The 26,927-nt window shown below is 34.6% G+C and overlaps 1 protein-coding gene across 5 annotated transcripts; it reads left to right on the top strand.

The window, feature by feature from the left end:
• The first annotated feature begins 657 nt into the window (after positions 1 to 657).
• On the top strand, positions 658 to 26,927 carry POLI (DNA polymerase iota). 5 transcript variants are annotated; one of them, XM_012745487.2, is made up of 10 exons: positions 661 to 1,153; positions 2,570 to 2,695; positions 5,209 to 5,373; positions 10,051 to 10,203; positions 12,625 to 12,861; positions 14,855 to 15,033; positions 16,570 to 16,661; positions 18,597 to 18,727; positions 23,948 to 24,153; positions 25,831 to 26,927. In XM_012745487.2, the coding sequence occupies exons 1-10, from the start codon at positions 1,045 to 1,047 to the stop codon at positions 26,650 to 26,652; spliced, it is 2,220 nt and encodes a 739-aa protein (XP_012600941.1). In that variant the 5' UTR covers positions 661 to 1,044; the 3' UTR covers positions 26,653 to 26,927. The 5 variants fall into 5 exon arrangements, with proteins under 5 accessions (XP_012600943.1, XP_012600942.1, XP_012600941.1 ...); XM_012745490.2 differs by having other exon boundaries at positions 662 to 1,153; positions 2,512 to 2,695; XM_075993847.1 differs by lacking the exon at positions 661 to 1,153 and adding an exon at positions 1,404 to 1,497.

The raw sequence follows: 26,927 nt of genomic DNA, 5'->3' as shown, positions 1-26,927 counted from the left end.
TAAACTATCAAACCAGAAAATAAGAGAAATAAACTCACAACACAACTACCCTTTGCTTAATTAAAACACGTGTGGCCCAACCTGTTATCTCTGACTTCTTTCTCAACCTTGAAAAAGTTCCTGATTCCTGAGTGGACAGTAGGACTGAGCTTCCCCTGCTTCCTCAAGAAGAGACAGTACGGGATGCCTCCCGCTAACAAGAAGAAAGAAGAAACTAATTTTTACTATCAATGTGTTAGGTAAGAAACAGAAAAAGCCAACACAGTAGCTTCACAGCCACTTTTGTTATCAGTCCCCTGAAACAGAGAGGAAAAAAAACCTCAAAACTTTTCTACCCTTTAAAAGCACCAAGCAACTTTCCTCGCCACTCATTTCTTTCTTCCATGTGTCATGGCCACTCTCTGTTTATTTCTAGGAAAATAAACTTTTACTTTTGTATATCCTAATCATTGTCTGAAAATTCCGCCCCCCCCCATTGGAACTTCATACCCTAACAGAGATTTCATCTCCAAGGCCCATGTATCAAAATCCTATCATGTATCAAAATCAGGTTTTCAGTTTTCATGTTAAAAATTCAGGGATCCAACTTGTCATAGTGTCTTTAAATAAAACAACAAACAAAAACACAACAAATTATCATACTTGCGCATCATATTAGTTTAAAGGTCACCTTGCTCTTACCATAATGTGCCCCCTTTCCCCATCCCATCACATAAATCGTTCAGGTCTAGGGATTAGTAATTGTGCTAATAGCTGAACAGAGCAAAGAAAAAGTTAGAATTTGTGATGGTGGGCCTAACTCCAAAGCCCTCAAGAAGAAAACAAGCTATTTGGGCAGTCAGTGCCCCACTTCTGGGCTGATTGGGCAGGAGAGAACTCCAGCACACTATGACTCTCAGGAACGCGCGTCATTCCGGGCAAGTCGCTGGTCGGCCATGACCACGCGGGAGCTAGAACCGAAGCGGCTGGGGGCGGTCGGCCCACGGTCTCCCTGGAGACCAGGCGGAAGCAGCCGGAAGCTGCGCTGCGGTCGGCCTCGGCGGGATGGTGAAGATGGAGGTGGAGCCCGAGATGGAGAGCGGTAGCGACGAGGAAGAGGACGAGGCTTGGGCCATGGAGCTGGCGGACGTGGGGGCGGCAGACGGCTCGCAGGGTGCGCTGGGGCCTGAGGAGCCCGGCGGCCTCCCTGGGTGCAAATGAGAAGGGCGGGGCGGGCGGATGCCCGGGGCGGCAGTCGTTGGGGCGCGACAGCCTCCGCCCCGCTCGCTCCTTTCGGCTTCCTGGCCCCTCCAACAGAGGGCTGCCTCCTTCTGCTGTGTTTCGCAACGAGCACCTGAAGTGAGACGGCTTCACCCAGTAGGAGTAGTGTGGGGCACGTCAACACAACAGATGCGTGCTGAGGGCGCATCTGTCCCTTCCTCTTCACCTCCGTGGAGGTGGGGGCGGGGAACCCTCAACCAACGGATGAAAACTGCAGAGGCTGCCGGGCAGTGTCAGGTTGGAGAAGTTGAGGACTTAGTCGCTCACTTGGCGGAGGTTGGGATCCGACCTCAGCCCTGGAGGGAAGGGATGGCTTGGAACCTAGGAGGAGGCACGTCCGTCCACTGTGGTCGCCTCTTCGTTGACCCACCTCTAGCTTCTGGTCCCTACCTCGAACCGCCCACTCCAGGGCCTGGAGGCAAAGGCACTGGTTCTCATCCCCTGCTTTGTTTGTTTAATTTTGAAATAATTTTAGATTTACCTAAAGTTGCAGAGATAGATTCCCCTAACATTAACATAAACTTAGTACATTTGTCAAAACGAGAAAATTAACATTGGTATAATACTGTGTATTATACTACACGCTTTATTCAGATGTTATCAGTTTTTTCTCAGTTCTTTCTCAGTTCCAGGATCCAAACCAGAATATCACATTCCATTTAGCCTGCCTTATTCAGTGTTGTAAGAGTCGCCTCTGTCATCTCTTCCCCCAACGCATGACCTAAGCTGCTTCTTAAAATCAAAGAAATATTTATTCAGTCTTTCAATTTAGTATTTATTGATGGTCGATTATACTCCAGACACTGTTTTAGGCACTGGAGATTTAGCACTAAGCCAGATAATTCTGCTGTCATATGGGAGTTAAATATAGTCCACTGGAACCCACAAATTGTCTTCTGCTATATTGTATTTCAGAATATTTTTTAAGTGTAAGGACGTACCACTTAGAATAATTTTCAAGTTGGTTAAAGTCAATGTTGTTTCAGCTTTTCTGCCCCTTCTGATTTACTCTAAGCTTCCAAGTGATAGTATTAACTCTTGCTATTAGTTCATCTATTATTGGTCCGTATATAGATATTTTTGCCTCAAATTTATTGCTATCCTGAGAAAATGCTGTGCAAAAAGAAATGCTAATTAAGTAAACAGTACTAAAGACCCTAGTATAGGTGGGGTTTCATGTCTGTAATTTTTAGATGCTTTGACACATAAATAAATCCGGGAAAAAGCTTACAAGTCTTTATTCTTTCACAGATACCATGTTTTAAGAAACAGCCTGAACATATTTTTGTATTTCTTGCATATTGTGCAGGAGTTGACAATCAAGTGTTGCCAACAGGAATTTCTTCATCCAGAGTCATAGTACACCTGGATCTGGATTGCTTTTATGCACAAGTAGAAATGATATCAAATCCAGAACTAAAAGACAAACCTTTAGGTAACTGTAAACATTGATAATATTTTATTGTATAATAAGATTAGCTTATTGTAATATAATAAGCATTTGTGATGCTTATATATATTATATTCTGATTTATTAACCATATTAAGAAAGATTTTGGAAGCAATTCTTATGGTACTTTATAGGTGATCATCTTTGCTTCACTACTAAATGTAAACTTTATAAGCCTCATTTAATAAGTGGTGAATCTGGTCGGGTACAGTGTCTCACGTCTGTAATCCTAGGATTTGGGGAGGCTGAGGTGGGAGGATTGAGGCCAGTAGTTTGAGACCAGCCTGAGCAGGAGTGAGACCCCGTCTCTAGATAGAAAAGTTAGTTGGGGTTGGTGGTGTGTACTTGGTAGTCCCAGCTTCTAGAGAGGCTGAGGCAGGAAGATTGCCTGAGCCCAGGAGTTTGAGGTTGTGGTGAGCCATGATGACACCATTGCACTCTATCCCAAGTGACAGAGCTAGAACCTGTTTTAAAAAAAAAAATAAGTGGTGAATCTGAGATTAGTATAGTTAACTGAACAAATGAACAGAAAGCAGAATAAACTTTTAGTCTATGCTAGTTAGTAGCTTAGTTTGCTAGGGAGATTTCATTTTCTCGGTGTTTGAAATTTTATAAGCTTTGTATCTCAGCAAACTCTTTTATTACATTTTAATGGAAGTTTCATCTACCCTCCATTTCTGAAATTAACTCTTAAAATGTGTAACGTCTAACAAAATAGTGGAATTTTTAACAGAACCCTAAATATTAAGACAGAGCAAGCTTTCCATGAAAACATAAGTATCTTTTTAAATAAAAGGCAAAGAAAAATTTTACATGGAGTATTTACTTATTGATGTTAGCTTGTTTTAACATTATTATTCATATTTTAAAGTGGGAAAGGGAAAGAGAAGAAAGATTCTTTCATGCATGCAGGAAGGGTTCATTTTTTATTGTAAGCATAAAGAACAATTTTGGTTCACTGGCTGCTATCCTCTTGTGCCTGGTTTAGCTTAATAAATCCCAATACAGCCTAGCTGATTTACCAAAGAACAAAAGGATGACTAATTTTTGCTATGCCAAGGTGGGTCTAGGATCTTTAGACTTTACTAACGGTGTCAAAGAATTAGAAGCAAGGGACCTAATTTTTTTCTCCTGAAGGAATTTTTAATTAGTAGTATTGAGACATAAGATGCTTTGTAGATAGTTCTTAAAAGGTGTGTAATTAAGTATGAATGAATGATTATTGGGAAGTGAGAGAGAATGCTCAGCTTCTTGATCAAAACAAAAGTAGTCTTTTGTTTATACTCTAGAAATATATATGACCAGCTCAGGCTGGTGACATATGGTGATGGGTTCATATAATATAATTGTGCATTAAAAGACTCCTTTTTAAGTTAAGAAATTTACCACTCTGATTTTTTTTAATAGTTCACTGAGGAGCTTTAAATTTTACCTTTGACTCGGTGATTACATTTTTGGGTATAACCTGATACATGAAAAAACTTTATGTGAAAATGTTTCTTTACCTTGTTGATAGTATCAAAATTTTAGAAACAACTTAAAACTTATTTGCTTTTCTCTTTCTAAACAAGTTGACTACCTGCTGCTGTAAGAGCAGTGTTTATTTAAAATACGTAAAATGCGAACATGTAGAAAAAAAGGTTATATCCATCCTCCTAATGTTAGACATTTTAAATTTTTTCTTAAGTTACCGGTAAAGCAGAACTTTTATGCAGTCTGTAGATGATCATAATGTAGTCATTTTTGATAGGGAGAGAGCTCATAATGCCTCCTCACTGTCTAATCTGCAGATTACTATTAATATAAAGAACAGTTCAGTAATTAGGACATTAATTGGGAGATGATCCCTAACAATTATAGTTTGATACTTGTGACAAAACATTGCTTTATATTCATTGGCAAGTTACTCAGAAGATAAGTGAGTTTTTCAAACAGCAACCAGTTTAATTGTACTTAATTATTTTCATCTGGTTTATTTTTTGGTAAAACATGCCCTAGAGTTATATATGGCAGTATAAATTAATCTGCTTTTATAGTGTCTATAAAATTGTGTCTTATCACTGAAGATTCCATAGAATATATTGATTTATGTTCATTTTTGTTAAATTCGAGAACTGTAATGCAGAGATGCCTTTTGTATACGAATAACTGATTGATCATCTAACATGTAATTCTATTCAGGGTTTTGTTATTTAATAATAACTTTCCTTTTTCCCCAAGTAGACAAAGCAATCAAAGATTAAAAGAAGGTTGTGGAAAAAGAATATATTGATATATTACAATTCAGAACTAGGAAATGATTTGAAAACCTGACATTTCTGCATTGTAGAATTTCAATGAGAGGAGGCTATATTTTTTAGCTAAGACAGTGCTTTTTATTCTTATCAAAACAGGTTGCCTTACAATTTATACAATTATAATATGGAATTAGTAAATAATATTTTTAAATGTTTCTTAAGTCCTGCTTGGTTTTCTCATAAAATATTTATTTTTTACAGGAGTTCAGCAAAAAAATTCTGTGGTTACCTGCAACTATGAAGCTAGGAAACTTGGAGTTGGGAAACTTATGAGTGTCAGAGATGCAAAAGAAAAGTGTCCACAGCTGGTATTAGTTAATGGAGAAGACTTGACCCGTTACAGAGAGATGTCTTATAAAGTTACAGGTACAAATTATAGGCAGTATACTGATAGCATTAATCTTTATATAGGATGCCTATTCACTACAGTAATCATTTTATAAATGTAAAATGCTGTAAGTCATGTTCCTTTTCCCTAATCACTTTTTATTTTTGGTCTTCTCCACTTTAAAAACTATATAAGAGGATGACTTTATATGTTATGAGTAATGTTTTCAAGAAAATGTGTAGTTGGAAATAATTTGAACTGTCATGACTAATGTTTATAAAGGTAGCAGGAAAAAATGTAAAAGTTTATAAGTGAGAAAATGGGAAAATATACTATAAAGGAAACCATATATTTTTATTTTAAATAAATTATGAAGAAATATGGTATTCTCTAATGCACTAATGATAGCTGGGAGAAGCTTCTGTAATGTTTGATCAGCATAATTAAAAACTGATTTTTTTATGAACTATTAGCAAAAATAATGTGTGTATTAATATTTGCTTAGATTTTACATATATACTACATACTACAATGTAGCTAAACTCTACTATGTTAAGGTTTGGGTTTGAATCTTAGTGTTTTAGTAAATTAGAGGAAAAATGAAAATATGTGTACAAATATATATGGTTTCAAAATATATAAGGAGGATCAGTTTTGCATTTATTTATCTTTTTTACTATTTTTATTTAATTGTGGCAGTTTTCAGATGAAAAGGTTAAATATTTATAATATACATAGTTCGTAGAAATTAACAGGAAAAAGAAGCCCAATAAAAATGGACAAAGGATATGAAGAGCCTACCCAGTGTCTAACAATTATATGGAAAAATGTGCTCAAATCCATTAGTGCCTAAGGAGATTTGAATAAGTAATGTATTATTTTATATCCGTCATACTTGCCAAACTATAAAAAGAATGTGAGAAAAAAAAAATCAATAAACATTTCCTGAAATTAAAGATACATAGTTTTCAACCCAGTGATATCACTATTGGGAGTTTATCAAATATAAATAAAATCACAAGTACATAAAGACATATATACAGAAATATTTATTGTAGCATGGTTTATAATTGGCAGAAATATGGAAGGAAAAATGCCCATCGAGAGGAGAATGGCTAAATAAACACTTCCATGTGATGGATATTATATAGCCATTAAAAAGAATGTATTGGTGCAGTACTGTTTGATAGAGATACGCCTTGTTGAGTGAATAAAAGGCAAGATGAAAAATCGTATATCACATTTTTCCATATGTGTAAAATAATGTCCCAAACGCCTTCCCAACATATATGTATATGTCTGTATAACACAGGAGGATATGTACTAGTTTTTTAACATTGATTAATGTGTCAGGGGAAAAGAAGCAGTGCTGAAATTCGAGGAAAGCAGAAGTAGGGATAGCCAAGCAGAAAAGATAAGACTGTACTCCTAAACATCATTTATGCATTTATGCAAAATTGTGGGTGTGTGTAAGTATTAACTGCAGTTTTAGTGTACACAGAAGTGCTTATATAATACATACAATTCTGCATCTTGCCTTTGTGCTTAATGATCTTTCATATCATTCATAGAGCTCTTCCTCATTGTTTTTAATGCCTACACAGTATTCCATTGTATGTGTTCCATACTTATATTTAACCAGACCTTTAGTGATATTAAGGCAATATATTCCACTTTATTCGTGTTGTTGCTACATAATTATTAATTGTACCTTTTTTCACTCAAAAAATGCTTGTTTTGGATGATAAATTATATGGTTTACTTGATTATTAGGCTATTACCAGGTTTTTGCTCTAATATATGCTGTAGTAGACATTTTCATATAGAAATTTTAGCATACTTTTAAGGGGATAGCCATAGGAAAGTTCCTATTGCTGGATCAAGTGTCATTTGCATTTAAAATTTTGAATACTGCTATATGTAGCACTTGAAGTTGTCCCAACATATTGCTAGCACGTATAAGAGTGTTACATAGGTAGGCCGGGCGTGGTGGCTCACGCTTGTAATCCTAGCACTTTGGGAGAGGCGGGCGGATTGCTCAAGGTCAGGAGTTCGAAACCAGCCTGAGCGAGACCCCGTCTCTACCAAAAATAGAAATAAATTAATTGACCAACTAAAAATATATATACAAAAAATTAGCCGGGCATGGTGGCGCATGCCTGTAGTCCCAGCTACTCAGGAGGCTGAGGCAGTAGGATCGCTGAGCCCCGGAGATTGAGGTTGCTGTGAGCCAGGCTGACGCCACGGCACTCACTCTAGCCTGGGCAACAAAGTGAGACTCTGTCTCAAAAAAAAAAAAAAAAAAAAAAGAGTGTTACATAAAGAATCTTTGCCTGATAGGTGAAAAATAGTAAATCATTGTTTTGATTTGCATTTCTCTATCAGTAAGGCTGAGCATTTTTTCCATGTATTTTTGGCCTTATTTATTTATTCTACAAACAACCTATTTATTTATTTATTCTGTGAACATCCTATTCACTTGGCCTATTTTTTATTTGGATTGCTTTTTTTCTAATTGGATTGTGTCTGTTCTTGGAAATTAAGAAAATTAGCCATTTGATGCCTGTGTTATAAATACATTCCCAGTTTATCTTTTGTCTTTTTTACTTTATTTATGATGTCAGATTTATCAGTCTTTCCATTCTGACTTCTGTGCCTCTGCACCTTTTCCTTGTGAAAATATCATACTGGAAATTCAGTGAGTAAATCTGACTTTTTACACTGATTTTTAATTTATCAAGTATCTTTAAAGAATTAAAAATGCACTGTATAACAACTAGGAATATTTTATAAATGACTTGTTCATTAATAAAAAGTTATTCTATGTTAATTTTTCTCATAGTATTTTTCTGAGTTAAAGTAGGAACATATCTAGTTAGTCCTATGCCATGTTTATGTCTGACCTGGTTATGATATATAACCTTCTTGTTTATTTTGTATTTTTATTCCAGAGCACACATACCTTTTTTCTAGGTAGTTTTTTTCCCTCTAATTATGAACACGCTTGGGCCTTGCATAATTATATATTGAATAAATGTATCTTGTTTATGAAGTTGACAGTAAAATAAGAGGTTAACTTCAGGAATGGGATAGGTAGAGATTTGTCCTGTAACCTAGTAATAATAAACCAATAAAATCAATATTTAGTCATCCAGCAACTTTGTGCGTGCTTCTGTATTTAACTTCCTTTTCTGCTTAGTGCTTAAAGCCTTATCCTTTATTTTTCTTAGTATTCTTTTGATAAGCTGTTTTGTTTTCTATATGTTACTTTGGATATTAAGTATATACTTTTGAAAAAAATTGTAGAAATCGATGAGGGAAATGCAAAACAATCCTGTTATGTGATCAGACACATTGTCAGTTTCTCCGGAAAGGAGGTAATGGTTTTCACTAGGTAGCTTGGATGATTTTTGGTATTCACCAGGTCACATTGTTATCTTTATTATTTTTTCCTGATATCATCAATGTTGGCATTAATAAAACAAAACCACATTTTTAGTATTTGTAAAAAAAAGTGATCTGTGTGGAATGACATAGTTCTTTTATTTCTTAGTATCCAAAAAAGGGTATATGAAGAGATTTATTGGTTTTCTGTCATCCAACTGGTGTCAGTACAAGGCAATTCAGAGGGAAATGAAAAATTCTTCTCAATGATTTTATTTTATTTTATTTTTTTGAGATAGAGTCTTTGTTGCCCAGGCTAGAGTGAGTGCCCTGGCATCAGCCTAGCTCACAGCAACCTCAAACTCCTGGGCTCAAGCAATCCTGCTGCCTCAGCCTCCCGAGTAGCTGGGACTAGAGGCATGCACCACCGTGCCCGGCTATTTTTTCCTATATATATTAGTTGGCCAATTAATTTCTTTCTATTTATAGTAGAGATGGGGTCTCACTCTTGCTCAGGCTAGTTTCGAACTCCTGACCTCGAGCATCTGCTCGCCTCGGTCTCCCAGAGTGCTAAGATTACAGGTGTGAGCCGCTGCGCCCGCCTTCTTCTCAATGATTTTAAAGTTATTCCTAATCCTATTATATGAGAATTGATAGTTCTTTTGAATTTATTTTGAATTTTCATTCATTTCACTTTAGTAAACATTTGACTTCAGACCACAGATTGTGCTAGGTGGTGGACATTTGAGTACCTGTAAGTTGTGGTCCATCTCTACTTCTCTGTCCTTAAGACATGTCCTTATGCAATGAAATGGCTAATCAAAATGCCATATTGTAGTGTATTTTGAAAATTAAGTGACTTTCTGTTTGACTCAGTAATAATTAGAAATTTTAAATGTTATTTTGTTTTGCTTTTTAAAAATTCTTTTGGAAAATATAGCTATAATATATTATTACTTATTTTTACTTTCCTAAGCAAACTGTATTTTATTCTTTGATTCTGCTTCAGGATCATACATAAACTATAATCATTGATATTTAATGTCCTAAAGATACAGAAATTATAGGTATAGAAGACTGAGCTAAGTATATTGCCATGAGTAACTGCCTTGGGAATGTCATTTTTTGACTTGTTGCAAAATATTGCCTCTACTCAAAATGTGGTAACAAAAAAAAAGTCAACTAAGGGCTTTATTAAAGATATTGTAGAACTGTGACTATATGTAAAGTGTTTAACAATATATTTGATGTATTTTTTAAACATTGAATAGTTAAATTTATTTTAGTTAAAACATCAATTACATATGTGCTTCAATATTATTTCAATTTAGAATTGTTAAAAGAATTTAGTCCTCTTGTTGAGAGACTTGGATTTGATGAAAATTTTGTGGATCTAACAGAAATGGTTGAGAAGAGACTAAAGCAGCTTCAACATGATGAACTTTCTGCAGTGAGTGTGTCGGGTCATGTATACAATAATCAGTGTGAGTGGGTTCTTATTTTATTTAGTAACTAAAAGTACATACATTTCTTAATGTTCAGTGAGTTTGCTCTGGCATTCTGAAGGATTTATGACTTTTGTTGGAGGTATAGTTATATTTATGTAGTAATCTGTTTAGGATAACTAAAACTAGGTGTTGCTATTCCATAATAAGTATTCAGATTTTAATGATATGTGTTTATTCAATTCTCCATGCAGTTTTCATCTCTGTGACACAGTGCATCTGTTCAAAAAGCCATAGCTAGCTGGGTACAGTGGTATGGACCTGTAGTCCCAGATACTTGGGAGGCCAAGGCAGAAGGATCACTTGAGCCCAGAAGTTTCAAGTCCACCCTGGGCAACAAGCGAGAGCCCATCTCTAAAACAAACAAAAAGCTAGATTGCTTTAGGTCATCTTTAAGTTACAGGTGTTGGCTTGTTAATATGCTTTTTAGAATAATTTTTGATTCTCCTAAAATGATCTCTAAACAAAATTTTGAGGTAGGCTAAACTTGCATTTAATGTGTCTTCTGTGTGTTCCATTCTATTCCCCTGAGGTCTCAACCCTCATGTTGCTCTTCAACTTCCCACATTACCAATTTTGAAATTTTGTACGAGCCATCTGCTATGTGCTAATATCTTCTTCAAGCTTCTATTTAATCAGTTGAAACAATATTTTCTAATTCTTAGCAAGAAAGTATAATGTCTTATCTCTTTCACATATTAAGGTGTGATTGACTGATGGTGCTTCCAGTCATATTTGCATTTGAAAATAAGCTGTAGTAAGCACCAGTGACTATCTAGTTATTAGGCTTTCAGACGTCTTATGACTCAGCTGGTGACTCCCATATCATACCGCATGCAAGATAAGTTACTCTGCTTTTGTGTAAGACTTGACTAACCCTGTTCCTCCTAGGTCTCCTAGCATGTGTATTCTATTATCTATCCCCGTTTTTGTGAGCTGGATGTTAGTCTCCAGTATAGTTCTCCACAGAAGAAAAAGGGTAGAGCCACAGTTTCTAGAAGACATGAAGCTTTTGATGTGTCTTTTGTACAGGTGCTCTTTATTCACTTACAAGGACTAAGTAACAAGAAGATTCCAAATATATTTCTATATGATTTTTAAAGCAAATTCAGAATTTATTTTAGAATTTATTATAGAGAGCTAGTTTTTATATCCCCAAAAGAAAATGTCCAATAATTTATTAATTCTTCCTTTTCCACACAAGATTTTATCAAAGTTTTTCCTTTGAGTCTATAGAAAAGGTAACAGAACGGTACAGTGAACACCCATTATGTCTTTTCTTGTAGATATACCAGTTGTTATCATTTTGCTACATTTGCTTTATCTTGCCCTCTCTGTGGATTGGTCAATTGATGAGCATTTGAAAGTAAATTGCAGGCATCATGACATTCATCCCTAAATACTTCTAGCATGAGTCTCTTGAGGATAACAATGGTTTTATATAATCCCAACACCATTTCATGCTTAAGGAAATGTGTTTCTATATAATTTCTCTACATTTTTCATAAAAGATCTCTTAAACTATTTAGAGGTCAGAAATTGTTTTCAGCAGCACGTACGGCTGGTACATAAAGTTTAGTTTAGGTCTTTAAAACTATGATATTAGCTTTCTTATTAGATGATAATACTTTTACATTTATGCTTACTTACAGGTAAATGTGAGTAAAAGTTACTAATATCAGTAGGAATTTTTTTATGAGATCAGGTTTCATAATCTGCTAATCATTAAGCACTTACAGTATACATTCACTATCACAGGCCCTTGGAATTCACTTGTGGCATTTATTTACAGTATTCTCATGAAGAATGAAAGAGCTTAGTCAAAGGTGGCGGTAGTGTCTTAGTCTGTTTTGTGTTGGTATAACAGAATACCTGAGACCAGATAATTTATAAAGAATAAAGGTTTATTTGGCTCATGATTCTGATGGCTGGAAAATTCAAGATTGGGCTTTGCCTCCGGTGAGGGTCTCAGGTTGCCTCCACTTAGGGTAGAAGGTGAAGAGGAGCTGGTGTGTACAGAGATCATGTGGCAAGAGAGAAAGCAAGATACAGAGAGGACAGGTGCTAGGCTCTTAAACAACAGCTCTTGTGGGAACTAATAGAGTGAGAACTCATTCACCCCTGAGGGAGGGCATTAATCTATTCATGAGAGATCTACCCACATGACCCAAACACTTCCCATTATGTCCCACCTCTAACATTGGGGATTAAATTTCAACATGAGTTTTTGAGGGGACAAACATCCAAATCATTGGTAGTGATGATGACGGTGGTGGCAGTGGCGGTGATGGTGGTGGTAGGGTTTGGGATATACACTAAGCCCATACCTTTTAATATTTTTGTAAAAAATAATTAAAATTTTTTGTTGTGACTTTTAACCACACTTACTGTTTTTTATAGCTATAAACCTGCATGACATCTTGCACATCAGACTACTTGTTGGATCTCAGATTGCAGCAGAGATGCGGGAAGCCATGTATAATCAGTTGGGGCTCACTGGCTGTGCTGGAGTGGCTTCTAATAAACTGTTGGCAAAATTAGTTTCTGGCGTCTTTAAACCAAATCAGCAGACAGTCTTATTACCTGAAAGTTGTCAAAATATTATTCACAGTTTGAACCACATAAAGGAAATACCTGGTAAGACAAATATATGAAATATATTTGTGTTTTATATATTTAAAATATATATAATAAAATATATATTTTATATAAAATATATGAAATATAAAATAATGAAAAGTATACATTGATTTTTTTAATTTTAAAAAGTTATAAACAATATAATTAATTCTTAGACATATGTACTTGGCTCTTGGAGAAAACCAAAAAATCATGTTTTTTGGAACAAATCTGTATTTGGAAATATGTGAAAGTACTTTTCTAGTTTCACTTTTGTATAGTTAAAATATGATCATAAAAGTTATAACCTAGAAACCATATGGTCCTTTATTTCCCATCCTTGGTTCATACTCTTACATTGTACATTGCATCTGGATGGGGGAGTTTGCTTTTTACTAACTCTCTTTTGGGACTATATATAAAATATTAGTATTACAATGGACCTTCCAAAGCTTCTAGGTCAAGTTCCTTATTTTAAAGATGAGGAAATGGATTTCCTTGAGGGGTTCAGTGACTTATTTAGGTCGTGGGGCAATTTTGTATCTTCGAAGATCAAAATACCTTAGTTTTTATGGACCATCAATAATGGATATGTTGAACTTAATTTCTGTGGTATTACTGGGGAATAAGATGTTATAAACGAATTCTATGGAAGTACATTTCTAAGACAACTGAAAATCAGTCCTTTAAAAGTTATAACCACATTTTTAACCCATGTTTGTGTGATTCCAAAATGTATTATACACTGCCTTGCCTTCCTTAGTATAGAAGCATATTAATTATATTAATAATTTGAAGTTTTTTGGATGACTGGTTCTATGTTCTGAAGAACGATGTCAGGTGGTAATAAATTGAGGACTATCTACTGATGCAAACATTCTTACTTGGCTTTACTTTGAGTTCTCATATCTGGTTTTTTTTTTTTTTTTTTTTTCAGGCTTTCTACTTTCTCCCTTATTGCCAAATGTCTAACCTTTTATTTCTGCTGTGAAAATATCCATCATTCCACTTTAATAATTTCCCCTATACACTCACCTGCTCTGACTTACTGCCTTTACTGTGCAAGAAAACCAGACAACTGTAGAATTATTATTTTGTTAAATGAAAGTAATAAAGAGACACTAAATGACTTGAGTATCTTCTGTAAATAAAGTATGACTGAATTTTAGTGCGAGAACTTTGTGTGAGGGGTTTTGCTAATAAGATTTTTTGATTGTTTGCTTTCTGGCTCTTAGTTGTATTCTGTATGATAAATACTGCTATTAATAAATATGACTTGTGGATAAATGTGTAGTGTTGTGTATAGGAATCAGGTTACCTAATAAGCACACATTAATTAATTTGAATTGCTCTAAAGACAGTCTTTTTTTAAATTAATAATCATTATTCCTGAATTACTTCCATAGTACTACATTAATATTATATAATAGGTGGTAAAAATTTCATTTTAGCAAAATAGCATTTATTTGTTGTCCCTATATTCATAATATTGTACATGTTGTGAGAGCTTCAAAGAGGTACATATAACTTAGTAGAAGAGTAATAGCCTAATTTGTGATGGCCTTTGATCCTAGAAAAATACTGTAGTCCTACCTTATCTGTGGTTTTGCTTTTCTTGGTTTCAGTTACCCTCAGTAAACCATGGTCTGAAAATATTAAGATATTTTGAGAGAGAGACAGAGACTACATTCATATAACTTTTATTGTGGTGCATTGTTATACTTGTTCCATTTTATTATTAGTTATTGTTAATCTCTTACTATGCCTAATTTATAAATTAAACTTTATCATATGTATATAACGTAAGGGAACAAACATATAGGGTTTGGTACTATCCACAGTTTCAGGAATCCACTGAGGGTCTTGGAGTGTATCCCCCTATGGATAAGGGGAAACTACTGTGTTAATTATAGAACTTAAAGATATGACTTTATATGTTTATAATATTTTAATTAGCTTTGTTTTAAGGAGAAAAGCTATTGCAACACTATCTGCATTTCTTTTTATTTAGGTATTGGCTATAAAACTACCAAACGTCTTGAGGCACTGGGGATCAGTAGTGTGCATGATCTCCAAACCTGTTCGTCCAAAATATTAGAAAAAGAATTAGGAAGTTCAGTTGCTCAGCGTATCCAGAAGCTCAGTTTTGGAGAGGATAACTCTCCTGTGACACCTTCAGGACCACCTCAGGTACGTGATGGTTTTTATTTTAATTGAGTACTGGTTATCACATTATTTGTGATAAAGATTTCTACATTTAGTACCATGTTTTTACTATTCTAGTTTGCTTTTTAGGTTAGTATATAATCCCTTTCCTATGGGAAGGCTGATTTATTATATTAGATTAATAAATGCTCTTAAATTGAATCTTAAGCATTAATTTTTTTTTTTTTTGAAACAGAGTCTCGCTTTGTTGCCCAGGCTAGAGTGAGTGCCATGACATCAGCCTAGCTCACAGCAACCTCAGTCTCCTGGGCTCAAGCAATCCTGCTGCCTCAGCCTCCCGAGTAGCTGGGACTACAGGGCATGCGCCACCATGCCCGGCTAATTTTTTCTATATATTTTTAGTTGGCCAATTAATTTATTTCTATTTATAGTAGAGACGGGGTCTTGCTCTTGCTTAGGCTGGTTTTGAACTCCTGACCTTGAGCAATCCACCCGCCTCGGCCTCTCAGAGTACTAGGATCACAGGCGTGAGCCACCACGCCTGGCCAGGCATTAATATTTTTAAGTCTCAAGTTAGCTACTTAAATTGAATACAGTACAACTTAATTTCAATAGCTTATAATGCATATATGAGGGAAAATATTTTAATCTTTTAAAACTCTTGTTTTTAGAGTAGTCCAATGACTTAGGAAATGAGGAAAGGTATAATCATCCAGTTAACATTGAGTGATTTTCTTCCTTTGTGGCAAGTACTTTATTAAGTGCTTTATATACATTTATCCATTTAATCTTTACTACAAACCTTTGAGGTCAGTAATACTATTGTTTGTTTGTTTCTTTCTGCCTCCCCTTTTTTCTTTTCTTTTTTTTAAGATGGGGATACTGTACTTTAGAAAGGTTAAATAACTTATCTGAGGGTAAACTCAGATTGAAGTTCTAGGAGATTAAGAGCTTCGCTGTTATGCAATAAGACTTGGAGTTGGTACTAGAGCTTTATAATTTTCTTTTTTTTTTTTTTTCTTTTTTTTTTGAGACAGAGTCTCACTTTGTTGCCCAGGCTAGAGTGAGTGCCGTGGCATCAGCCTAGCTCACAGCAACCTCAAACTCCTGGGCTCAAGCGATCCTTTTGTCTCAGCCTCCCCAGTAGCTGGGACTACAGGCATGTGCCACCATGCCCGGCTAATTTTTTCTATATATATTAGTTGGCCAATTAGTTTCTTTCTATTTATAGTAGAGACGGGGTCTCGCTCTTGCTCAGGCTGGTTTCGAACTCCTGACCTCGAGCAATCTGCCCGCCTCGGCCTCCCAGAGAGCTAGGATTACAGGCGTGAGCCACCGCGCCCGGCTATAATTTTCTTGACATCCAATACACTTTCTAGTGGGATACAATAACTTGCAGATTAAAGACTTAATATAAAAGTGAAATAAATGGATTAAACTAAGGAGACAGGAGATAAGTTTGTAAAGAATGTGTTGAATATTTATTTGACATATATACTGTTGATAGTTGAATATACTTACGTGAGTTTACATTAATCCTTACTTATGCTTCTTTGGTAGTCCTTTAGTGAAGAAGATTCATTTAAAAAATGTTCATCAGAAGTCGAAGTGAAAAAAAAGATTGAAGAACTACTTGCTTGTCTTTTGAACAGGTGATTTTGAATCCATTTTTCCAAGTCATCTTACATATTGATTCTATATACAGTATTTGGAAAGCATACTTAATGTCCTTTCTTGAAATTTACAGATTAACTGGTGACTAAGCAATATAAAGAGAGATGATTTATCACAGGATTTCTCTGCATCATAAACTACTGTAAAGATAGTAATAGGTACTCTTGGCTCAATTTAATCCATCTTAATTGGGGGTGGGTCTTAAGTGGGTATTAATTTTAGTAACACTGTGGTTATACTGTGGATCTTAAGCCTCAGTTTGTTACCTAAAGGGGTTTTATGGATATCTCTAATAATCTTAAATCTATTCTAGTCCTTTGGTGAGAAGGAAGAAATTTTAATTTTTTTCCTGTGGCAATTGCAAAGCCTGTGCCTAATAATTACTTACATTTCAGTAAGAGATAAAAAATGCAAAGGAATAATTCCATCACAATTTAAAAACTCCATATATAGGAACAGGTATATACATTTGTGATGGTTGAGAATAAGAGCAACATTAAAGCAACAGTGGTGGAGAAAGCAGAAGAACCCTTATATCTCCTTTGCCTCAGACTATGAAAGAACATGGTGTTAGAGGAAGGAATGTCAAAATGGGGCTGTATGTGAACAGTGTGAGTAACTGCAGGTGTGTACAGGGCTTCTGAATCTGTAAGTACCTGGAGAGTGTCAACTGGGATTATGAATATATACATAGCATAACATAAAACTGAATGAGGAAGTTAGGTTTTTGATGGTCATTAATCGGCATCATACCTGTATTTCTCAGTACTTCACAGAAGAATATTATGTCTTTTTCTCCTAATTCTTTGATTTTCTTTTTCTTAGTAGAAATTTCTCAAATTGGGGTGTCAGGGTCTTAACAGTTTAGAATAGGTATGTTTTAATGATTCTAGGAGGGCTAACTGTATCTAGTTTTTGAATAGCTCTAAGTCTCAGAAAACTGATGAAGTGAAATTTCCTACAGCTTTGCTGTCACATGAAGCACGCTTCTCATGTCTTGAGCAGAGTTGTGCAGGTTACTGTTGGCTGCATGCAGTGGGGCTGGTTATGTGACCCAGCTCCAGCAATATGACTCAGGCTGGGCCTGCGAGCTTGTTAGTGAAACTGGGTCATTTGCTCTGCTTCAGCTAAGTGGAAGATTACTCTGAAATGCCTAGCCATTGGAAACAGTTCTTTACGTAGAGAAACCACATGAAATAGAAGTTTCACAGGTTTTCTTATTTGAAGAATAGACCCAGAAGTGAGAGTAGCTACTCTAAAGTTGTGAAATATGAGGTATAAACCATGTCTGTATGTCTGCTTGCCTGTTCCCATTCCCCCACACAATGGCCCCTTATTTCAGTGACTAAAATACATTACCATCTAAGTGACTGACAAAAAAATAATTACAGATGTGTGTGTTTATATAATTACTTATTTTTTTCTCTAGAGCATATGATGATTAATACTATAAGTATATAAGGAGTATAAAACCAAAAATGAGATTACAAAAAGAAAAAATACTTTTTACAAAATAGGATCATTTTTGTTAAAGTCAAGAGTACTCTCCAAATCCAAGAGAGCCAGTAATAGCACTCTAAAAGCTTTTAGTTATGTTTTGGATTATAAAACAGCTTATTAGATTATGTTTTATTTCTCTTTTAATTCTGCGAGTACTCAATTCTGAGGCCTGAGAGCCTTACATTTAAAGTTTCAGAGCGTTAGTGCATAGACTTTGTTGATATTTATTTGGGTATTTGGGGTATTTGGGGACCTTTATTGCTTACTATTTAGTTATCTACAGTTATCTACTATATGTATAATTGTTCTAGTTACTAAATATGATACCTTTAGGTAAATAAGGTGTTTGTTATACATTTAAAAAGTCTTTAGATAATACTTTTTCTAATTTCTTATTTCCACTTTATTTTTAGAGTATGCCTAGATGGAAGGAAACCCCACACAGTAAGATTAACACTCCGTCGGTATTCATCTGAGAAGTACTGGAGTCGTGAGAGTCGTCAGTGCCCTATTCCGTCTCATGTAATTCAGAAGTTAGGGAAAGGTATGGACTAGTTTTCTAAGAATTTTATTAGCATATAGGATTATATATACCCTGATAGAAAAAAATAATTTTATTAGTAGGTTGAACTCATAAAAAAACAAACTTTGAATTAGAAATATGCTCCAAAAATGGAGGGTCATCACAGGGAGTTAGTGAGAAATTAAATACTTTTATTCTATCAGGAATTTTCACTAGAAAACTATGTTGTTGTTTTTAAGTAGATAATAAAAGTAAAGACTCAGTTAAGAATGTTTCCCCAGTTCAAAGAGAACAAAACTATGATAATTATGGAGCAGGAAATAACTTCTTTATGGACACTTAGGTTGTTTATGTTTGGGGGCTGTTATTATAATAAGAATGGTGCTATGAACATCTGTGTGTAAATCATTGGGTGGGTATATATTTTCATTTATCATGGGTAGACTGCAAGGAGTGGAATTGCTGGGTCATATGACAAGATGAATGGTTTAAGAAACTGCCAAACTTTTTTTCCATAGTTGGTGTTAACAATTTACATTTTCACCAGCAATGTATAAGGGTTCCAGTTTTTCATATCCTCACCAATATTTGGTATTAGTAGTCTCTTTAATTACAGTTCTTCTAGTGGTTTGTAGTGGTATCGTGGTTTTTATTTTATGGATAGTGCTTTTGGTGTCATATCTAAAAATTCATTGCCTAACTCAGAGGTCACAGACATTTTCTACTGTTTTCTTTTAGAAGTTTTATAGTTTTAAGCTTTATGTTTAGGTCGATTTTGAGTTAATTTTTTAGGTGCAGTGTAAGATAGGGTCTTCTTTCTTTTGCATATGGCTATCTAGTTGTTCCAGTAGTATTGTTGAAAAGACTATTTTTTACCCCTAAAATTGCCATGGCATCTTTGTCCAAAATTTATTGAACATAAATGCAAGATTTTTTTCCTTGACTTTTTTGTTCCATTGATCTGTATGTTTATCCTTTATCAATTCTGCCCTGTCTTGATTACTATACATTTTGAAATTAGCTTTGTTCTTTTTCAAAATTGTTTTGGCTATTTATAGTTCTGGACTTCTGTTTATGGAAAGATTTTAAAGTAGTAATTTGGTTTCTTGTTAGACATCTATTCAGATTTTCGATTTATTTGAAGTCAGTTTTGATAACTTATGTCTTTTAGGAATTTTTGCATTTCATCCAAGTTGCCTAATTTGTTGGCATGAACTTATTAATATTCTCTTTAATCCTTTTAATTTTGTAGGGTCTATAGTATTATTCTCTTTTTTATTTCTGATTTTGATAATTTATATAGTCTTTTTTTGTCATTCTAGCTAAGATTTATCAATTTTGTTGATTTCTTCCAAGAGCCAACATTCAGTGTTATTGATTTCTCTGTTGTTTTTCTACTTTTTATTTTATTTGTTTCTGTTCTGATTTTTATATTTCTGCTTGCTTTAAGTTTAATTTGCCTTTTCCCCCTGGTTTCTTAAGGTGAGCACTTATTTATTTTATACTTCTTTTCTAATAACAAGTTTAAAGTTTTATGTTTCCTTTTAAGCAATGCTTTAACTGCATTTGATACATTTTTAAAGTTTATTTTCATAGATTTAGGGGGTCCACGTGTAGTTTTGTTACATAGATATATTGTGTAGTGGTGAAGTCGGGGCTTTTAGTATCCCTGTCACCCGAATAGTGTACACTGTATCCAATAGGCAGTTTTTGATCCGTTAGCTCTCTATTCCCCCACTTTTCAGAGTTTCCAGTTGTCTATTATTCCATGTATTACATAAATTTTGTAGTGTTTATTTTTCATTAAGGTCAAAATAGTTTCTGATATGCCTTGTAAATTCTTTTTTGACCTCTAAATTTATTTAGAAATTTGTTATTAAATTTCCAAATATTTGATGATTTCCCAAATCTCCTTCTGTTGATTTCTAATTTAATTTCACATTGATTAGATAACATATTTTGAATAATTTCAATCTTTTTAAATATATTGAAACTTATTTTATGGCCTAACATATCATATATCCTATAGAATATTCCATTTGTTCTTGAAAAGAAGAGCAATAGTATCAAACAACTCAACTAAAATATTGATATTTGGGGCATTCTACCAAAACAGCACTTTCGAATGACAGTTTGGTTGGATATATGATTCTTGACAGTGTTTTTCATTCCATACTTTGAATATGTCACTTCACTATCTTTTGGTTTCCATTATTACTGATGAGTAGTTAGCTATGAATAGTTTTATCAGTCACCTTCCAATCAGGAGAGAGGAACCACACAAGAATTTGAACAGGGAAAGTTTCAAATAAAGGATTATTAATATTAAACTATGATGGGGGGTGATATAAAGTTATAAAGAGAACTCTGAAAGGTATCCTAAAGCTGCGAAAAAATATCCGAGGGACAAACTTGAAAGGGACTCCCCTTTCCCCAAAGAGAAGATGTGGTTAAAGAATACTAAATGATGGAGATATCTGTGAGTTACCTGGCTTGGGGCTGGCCCATAGTCACTGTGCAAAAACATCATCCTCTCATCTGTGATAAGCTGAGGCTTGTGGGTGGGCATACAGAAGGAATCAAGATGTTGGTATCTTGCTCATTGGCAGGGCAGCACATGAGCTGGGATGTGTGTTCTCGATATTGGGAAGCTTCTAGAAACAGCCCTCCAGGGTTCAGGCAAGTTGAGACTGGTGGGTGGTTGTGCCAAAGGAGTCTGCATTCTGCACCACCTCAAAGGTGGAGAGGATGATTGTATAGGAAGGGCTAGAGGAAACAATGCTGTAGTTATAGGCAAGTCAAGGCTTTTGGGAGGGCAGGCATAGGGAGGTGAGGTATAGTTTATAGTACTGGCCTGGAGCATGCAGTGTTGGTAGGGCCCTGGTAAGGTGGTCACTAGGCCTGGGGCTCAGGATTGCTGAGGGACTACACATTCCACATGTATGTAATGTGGCAGAGCACTGCTGGAGGTCCCTACACTGCAAACAGACCATGCAACGGAATCAGGAAAAAGTGGCAGTACATCCGAACCAGGAAGAGAAGACCCCACCTCCTGCCCGGCTCCTCCAGTGCTTTCTACTAATAAAGTTTAACATCATGTTCATTGTTGAAACTTTTTAAAGGAGTCTAGTCCATTATTGAGGAGCAAGTACTGAAGGATGAATTTGGAGCTGAGAGACAATAAATTAACAGCCTGAATTGTATTGTTTTTTTCTTTTATGTGTTAAGTCATTTATCTTTCTGTCTTTATCTTTCAGCAGTTTATGACATGTCTAATGTGGAATCTCTGTGTTTATCCTACCTAGGATTCATTGAGCTTCTTGATTCTGTAGATGAATGTTATTTTTTAAAATGAAATTTGGGGAGTTTTTGGCTTCTGTTTCTTCAGATATTCTTTCCCTGTTTTCCCCCTTCTTCTCCTTCTGGGGTTTCCATCACACATGTTTGATTGAGCTGAGGTCTCTCATCCCATGTTGAGAGTGCAGTCTCACTCTGTCTGGTCTCACTCTGGTCTGTCACCCATGTTGGAGTGCAGGGCTTAAGCTATCATCTAGCCTCAGTCTCTGGAATAGCTGGGACTATAGGCAGGCCTGTGCTACTGTGTCTTCTATTCATTTTCCTTCAGTCTTTTTTTTTTCCCCTTCAGAATGAATAATTTCTATTAAGCTATCTGAAATTCTCTGATTCATCTGTCATGTCAAAACTGCTTTTGCCCATCCAGTGATTTTTTTTGTATGTGTGACTTGGTTGCTGTGCTATTTTAACTTTAGAATTTCTTTTTGTCTTTTGTTTGCATGTTTAGCTCTGATAGTTTATTGAGATTCCCTTTTTTGGTAGTTGCTTTTATATTTTAATTCTTTATACATGATTTTCTTTAATCCTTTGGACATATCTATAATAGTGACTTTGAAGATTTTGTTAAATCCAGCTTAAAGTCAATTTATATTGACTGCTTTTCCCTCAAATATGGATCATGTCTTGCTGTTTCTTTGCATGTTTTGAACTATTTTATTGAAAACTAGACATTTAAGATAATGTAGCAACTTTGAATTTAGATTTCTTTCCTGTAGAGTTTTTTGTTTTTTTTTCTTTTCTTTCTTTGGTAACTTGTCTGAACTTCATCTTCAGAATCTACCTCTTCTGTTGTTGTGTAGCCACTGATTTCTGTGCTCAGTTGTATTTTTTTTTTTTTTAACTCAAATTTTTATTTTCTATTTTGGTTGCCCAGGAAGTTACCCATGTCTGTATAGTTTAGTGGTTAGCCAAAGATTGGTCAAAGGTTTTGCTCAAACACTAAAGCGTGGAACCTTTCACCCTCTGCCAATGGATAGGTTTATGGGTTAGAAAGCACTTTAAAAATTTAGACTATTTTCAAGTCTGCCTTTACTTTTATTTTCTACTAGGCTGTCTTGTATCTCCCCTGGGTATGCATATAGCCATTTCAATTAGGAATGTGTAGGGAGCTTAGGCCCTCTGTGGCCTCTCCTCCAGCTGCATGCAATCTCTCAATCAGCTAGGGTTGTGAAGAGAGCTTATCTAGTTCCTCTATGATTCTGTTATTTCCAGATCTCCTGGTTAAATTTCTAGCTAGTCTACTTATCTTTGACTTATCCCAACCACAACTAAAACCTCAGGCTAGCAAAACTGTGGGATTTCCCCATTCATTTCATACTGAGTTTGCTCATTTTACTGGCAAAACTGTTGTGTGGGCTTTTTATCTCTGCCTCAAATCAGGTGTGTCCTCTCTGGCAGTGAAGCTGGTGGCTTTTGGAGCCAGCCTCACCCTGGTGGAACTACTGTACCAACTAAGCTATGTAAAGGGGCATCAGAACAATCCCAGCCAATGAAGCTGTTGTCTCCTACTTTCTTATGTGACATCTAGCAGCTTTTCATAAGTTGGTGCTTCTCATTTTATTTGCTTTTGATTCCTTTCCAGATTCCCGAAATGGTGGTTTTCAACAATTTTGTTCAGTTTTATAGTGGTTTTTTAAGAGAGGATTTTCTCACCACATCACTGTACCATAACCAGAAATCCCATATTTCAAATCTTTTAAATACTTAACCTATTTGTTCTTTAGTATTAATGCTGACATGTCCCAGTTTTGCATATAATGTCAAGATGCCCAATGATACTTATTTAGTATTTTAATTTCTTAATCTAAACAATATAAATTATATTAAATTCTTAATACTAATTATGATATAATATGTTCAGCTATTTCTTCTTAAACATTTATTTAGGAAATTATGATGTGATGACCCCAATGGTTGATATAGTTATGAAACTTTTTCGGAATATGGTGAATGTGAAGATGCCATTTCATCTTACCCTTCTAAATGTGTGCTTCTGCAACCTTAAAGCACTAAATACTGCTAAGAAAGGGCCTATTGATTATTACTTAATGCCATCATTATCAACAACTTCACGCTCTGGCAAGCGCAGTTTTGTAAGTACACTCTTTTTTGTTATGTTTTGTAAGTATATTCTTACTGGATTTGTGTGGTTAAATTACAAATCTAAGCTAGTGTTTAACTGATCTAGTTTAGAGATTCTTTTGGGTGATATTGCTTGGATGATTTACTTGTTTATAGTACCTATCATGTTATAGTTCATGGCCTTGAATATATTGCGGTATTTGTTTAGGTGATTTACTTGTTCATTGTAGCTATCATATTATACATGCTGGCTTAAATATGCTGTGATCTAAGAAGAAAATGTAAATATCACTGAATAAAGGAAAATCATTATAGAGTTTCCCTGTTTTAGAAGTGTTAACACATTTTATAATAGTATATAGGGATATAATAGATTAGCTCAACAATATGAAAATATTTTCAGAGATTAGAAATTAAATCTTTTTGTCTATCAGTTTATAATAAGCTACCAGTACTTTTCCCACAATTTTTTTGTTGAAGTATTTAAATTTTCTTGGTTATATATTAGAAATTATATTGAATTCTGATAGCAATATTGATAGCATTGATTACTAATTTTACAGTTGTAAAAATTAACAGTGTGGCTATAGAATGGCAAATGGCTGTCACATTTTCAAATGACTAAAATAAAACCTGTTTATTATACAGATGAACCTCTATTTAGTAAATGTAGGATGCTTTAGAAAATAATCTTTAACTTAATTATTAATGCTGATAATTAACTCTTAATTTTATTTTTTATCTACTCAGTATAATTTTAGTAATATTTTCATTTCCATTTAAGTTTAAAGTGAGAACAGAATAGTGTTATGGAAATAAATGAATACTCTCTTCAAATTACTTTTTTCTGTTACTCTTTTTATTCCATTTATTAAATTTTAAAAGGTATTATTTTTTACATTTTAATTAATTTATGGAATTAATTAAAGGTCCCTGATTTACAGTGGCATTAGAGAAGTAAATGTAAGTGAAATTACCTTGTATGCATTGGCACATAGTAGTTGCTCAGTAAATATAATGGCCTAATATCTTCCACTCCTTTTTGAAGTTAAGATCAGGTTGGTGTTTACTGAGTTATATTTGGCTGTTTATATTTTTATGGTATATAAAACTAAAGGGGAAATTTAAGTGAAAAAACTTTTTATAGAAAAATTAATGCAAGTTAGAATTGAAGGTGTTTTTAAATTTTTATTTTATGTAAATGTAAAATATTGTTATCTCTTAATGATGTTGAGCTTTTACTATAGAAATTTTTTTTTCTTTCTGTTAAATGTTATCCTATGGAATAGTAATTTTTGGAAAACTAGACCTTGATGCTCTATGTGTGTATTTTTTAAAACATACCATTGGGTGCATAACTTACTTTTTCTAGGCCACCATTCTTTTATTTACAGAATTTGGATACATGATTGTTAAGATCTTCCCAGGTCTCCAGATGCATACTTAACCTCTGGCTTAGTGCTATCTAGCAAGGGACCCTCTTCCTGGAATAGTGAATAAAAATCCACACAACAGTGTGACTAATTATGTAAGAGATCTCTTGTTGTTTGGGGAATTGACCACAAAGGATTGAAGTTGTTGAATAGGATGAAGCATGTTGTCAGATAATAGCTACAGGTACACTTCAGCAGCATGGATATTCTAAAGATATCAGATTTCTAAATTATTCTGTTATCCTTGTGTTTTAGAAAATGAAAGATACTCACATGGAAGATTTTTCCAAAGATAAAGAAACAAATCGTGATTTTCTACCAAGTGGAAGAATTGAAAGTACAAAAACTGGGGAGTCTCCACTAGATACTACAAATTTTGCTAAAGAAAAAGACATTAATGAATTCCCACTCTGTTCACTTCCTGAGGATGTTGACCAAGAAGTCTTTAAGCAACTTCCAGTAGATATTCAAGAAGAAATCCTTTCTGGAAAATCTAGAGAAAAATCTCAAGGGAAAGAAAATTTGAATTGTCCATTACATGCCTCTAGAGGAGTATTATCTTTCTTTTCAACAAAACAAGTGCAAGATAATCCCACAAATCCTAGAGATCATTTATTCAATAGCAAACAGGTATCCTCTGTATCTCCTTGTGAGCCTGGAACATCAGGCTTAAATAGCAGTAGTTCCTCTTACCTGTCTAGCCAAAAGGATTGCTCATATTGTTTAGATAATAGATTAAAAGATGAACGAATGAGTCAAGGACCTAAAGAACCTCAAGGATTCTACTTTTCAAATACAAACCCTGCTGTATCTGTTTTCCATTCATTTCCAAATTTGCAGAGTGAGCAACTTTTCTCCAAAAACCCAACTACAGATAGTCATAAGCAAACAATGGCAATAGTCTCTCATCATGAAAGACATACAGAAAATAGAGAACAAGATTCAGTTGATGAGAAAATCACTTTTCCTTCTGACATTGATCTTCAAGTTTTCTATGAACTACCAGAAGAAGTACAAAAGGAACTGTTGGCTGAGTGGAAGAGAACAGGATCAGATTTCCACATTGTACATAAATAAGCATGTTCAGAAAAAAGGTCTAAAAAGCAAAGGAAGTACCATTGTTCTAAGATTAGCAGTTTATTAAGCTCTTCTAAATTAAACACTAATAGATATTCAATAATGTAAAATCAAAGGTACAATGTTCCAGATAAAACACAAAATAGTTATGGGAAGTAAATTCTGGCATAAAGCATAAAAATGTTCATAACAGAAAAAATAATGTAAAATATTATCTTTCTCTATTTCTAAAGCTATTTTATATTGCTTTTCAATAAAAAGAGTATCATGGTCAA

This window comes from Microcebus murinus, chromosome 17 (genome assembly GCF_040939455.1).
Source record: "Microcebus murinus isolate Inina chromosome 17, M.murinus_Inina_mat1.0, whole genome shotgun sequence".
Classification (NCBI taxonomy): domain Eukaryota; kingdom Metazoa; phylum Chordata; class Mammalia; order Primates; family Cheirogaleidae; genus Microcebus; species Microcebus murinus.
This window is presented reverse-complemented; position numbering and strand designations above follow the sequence as displayed.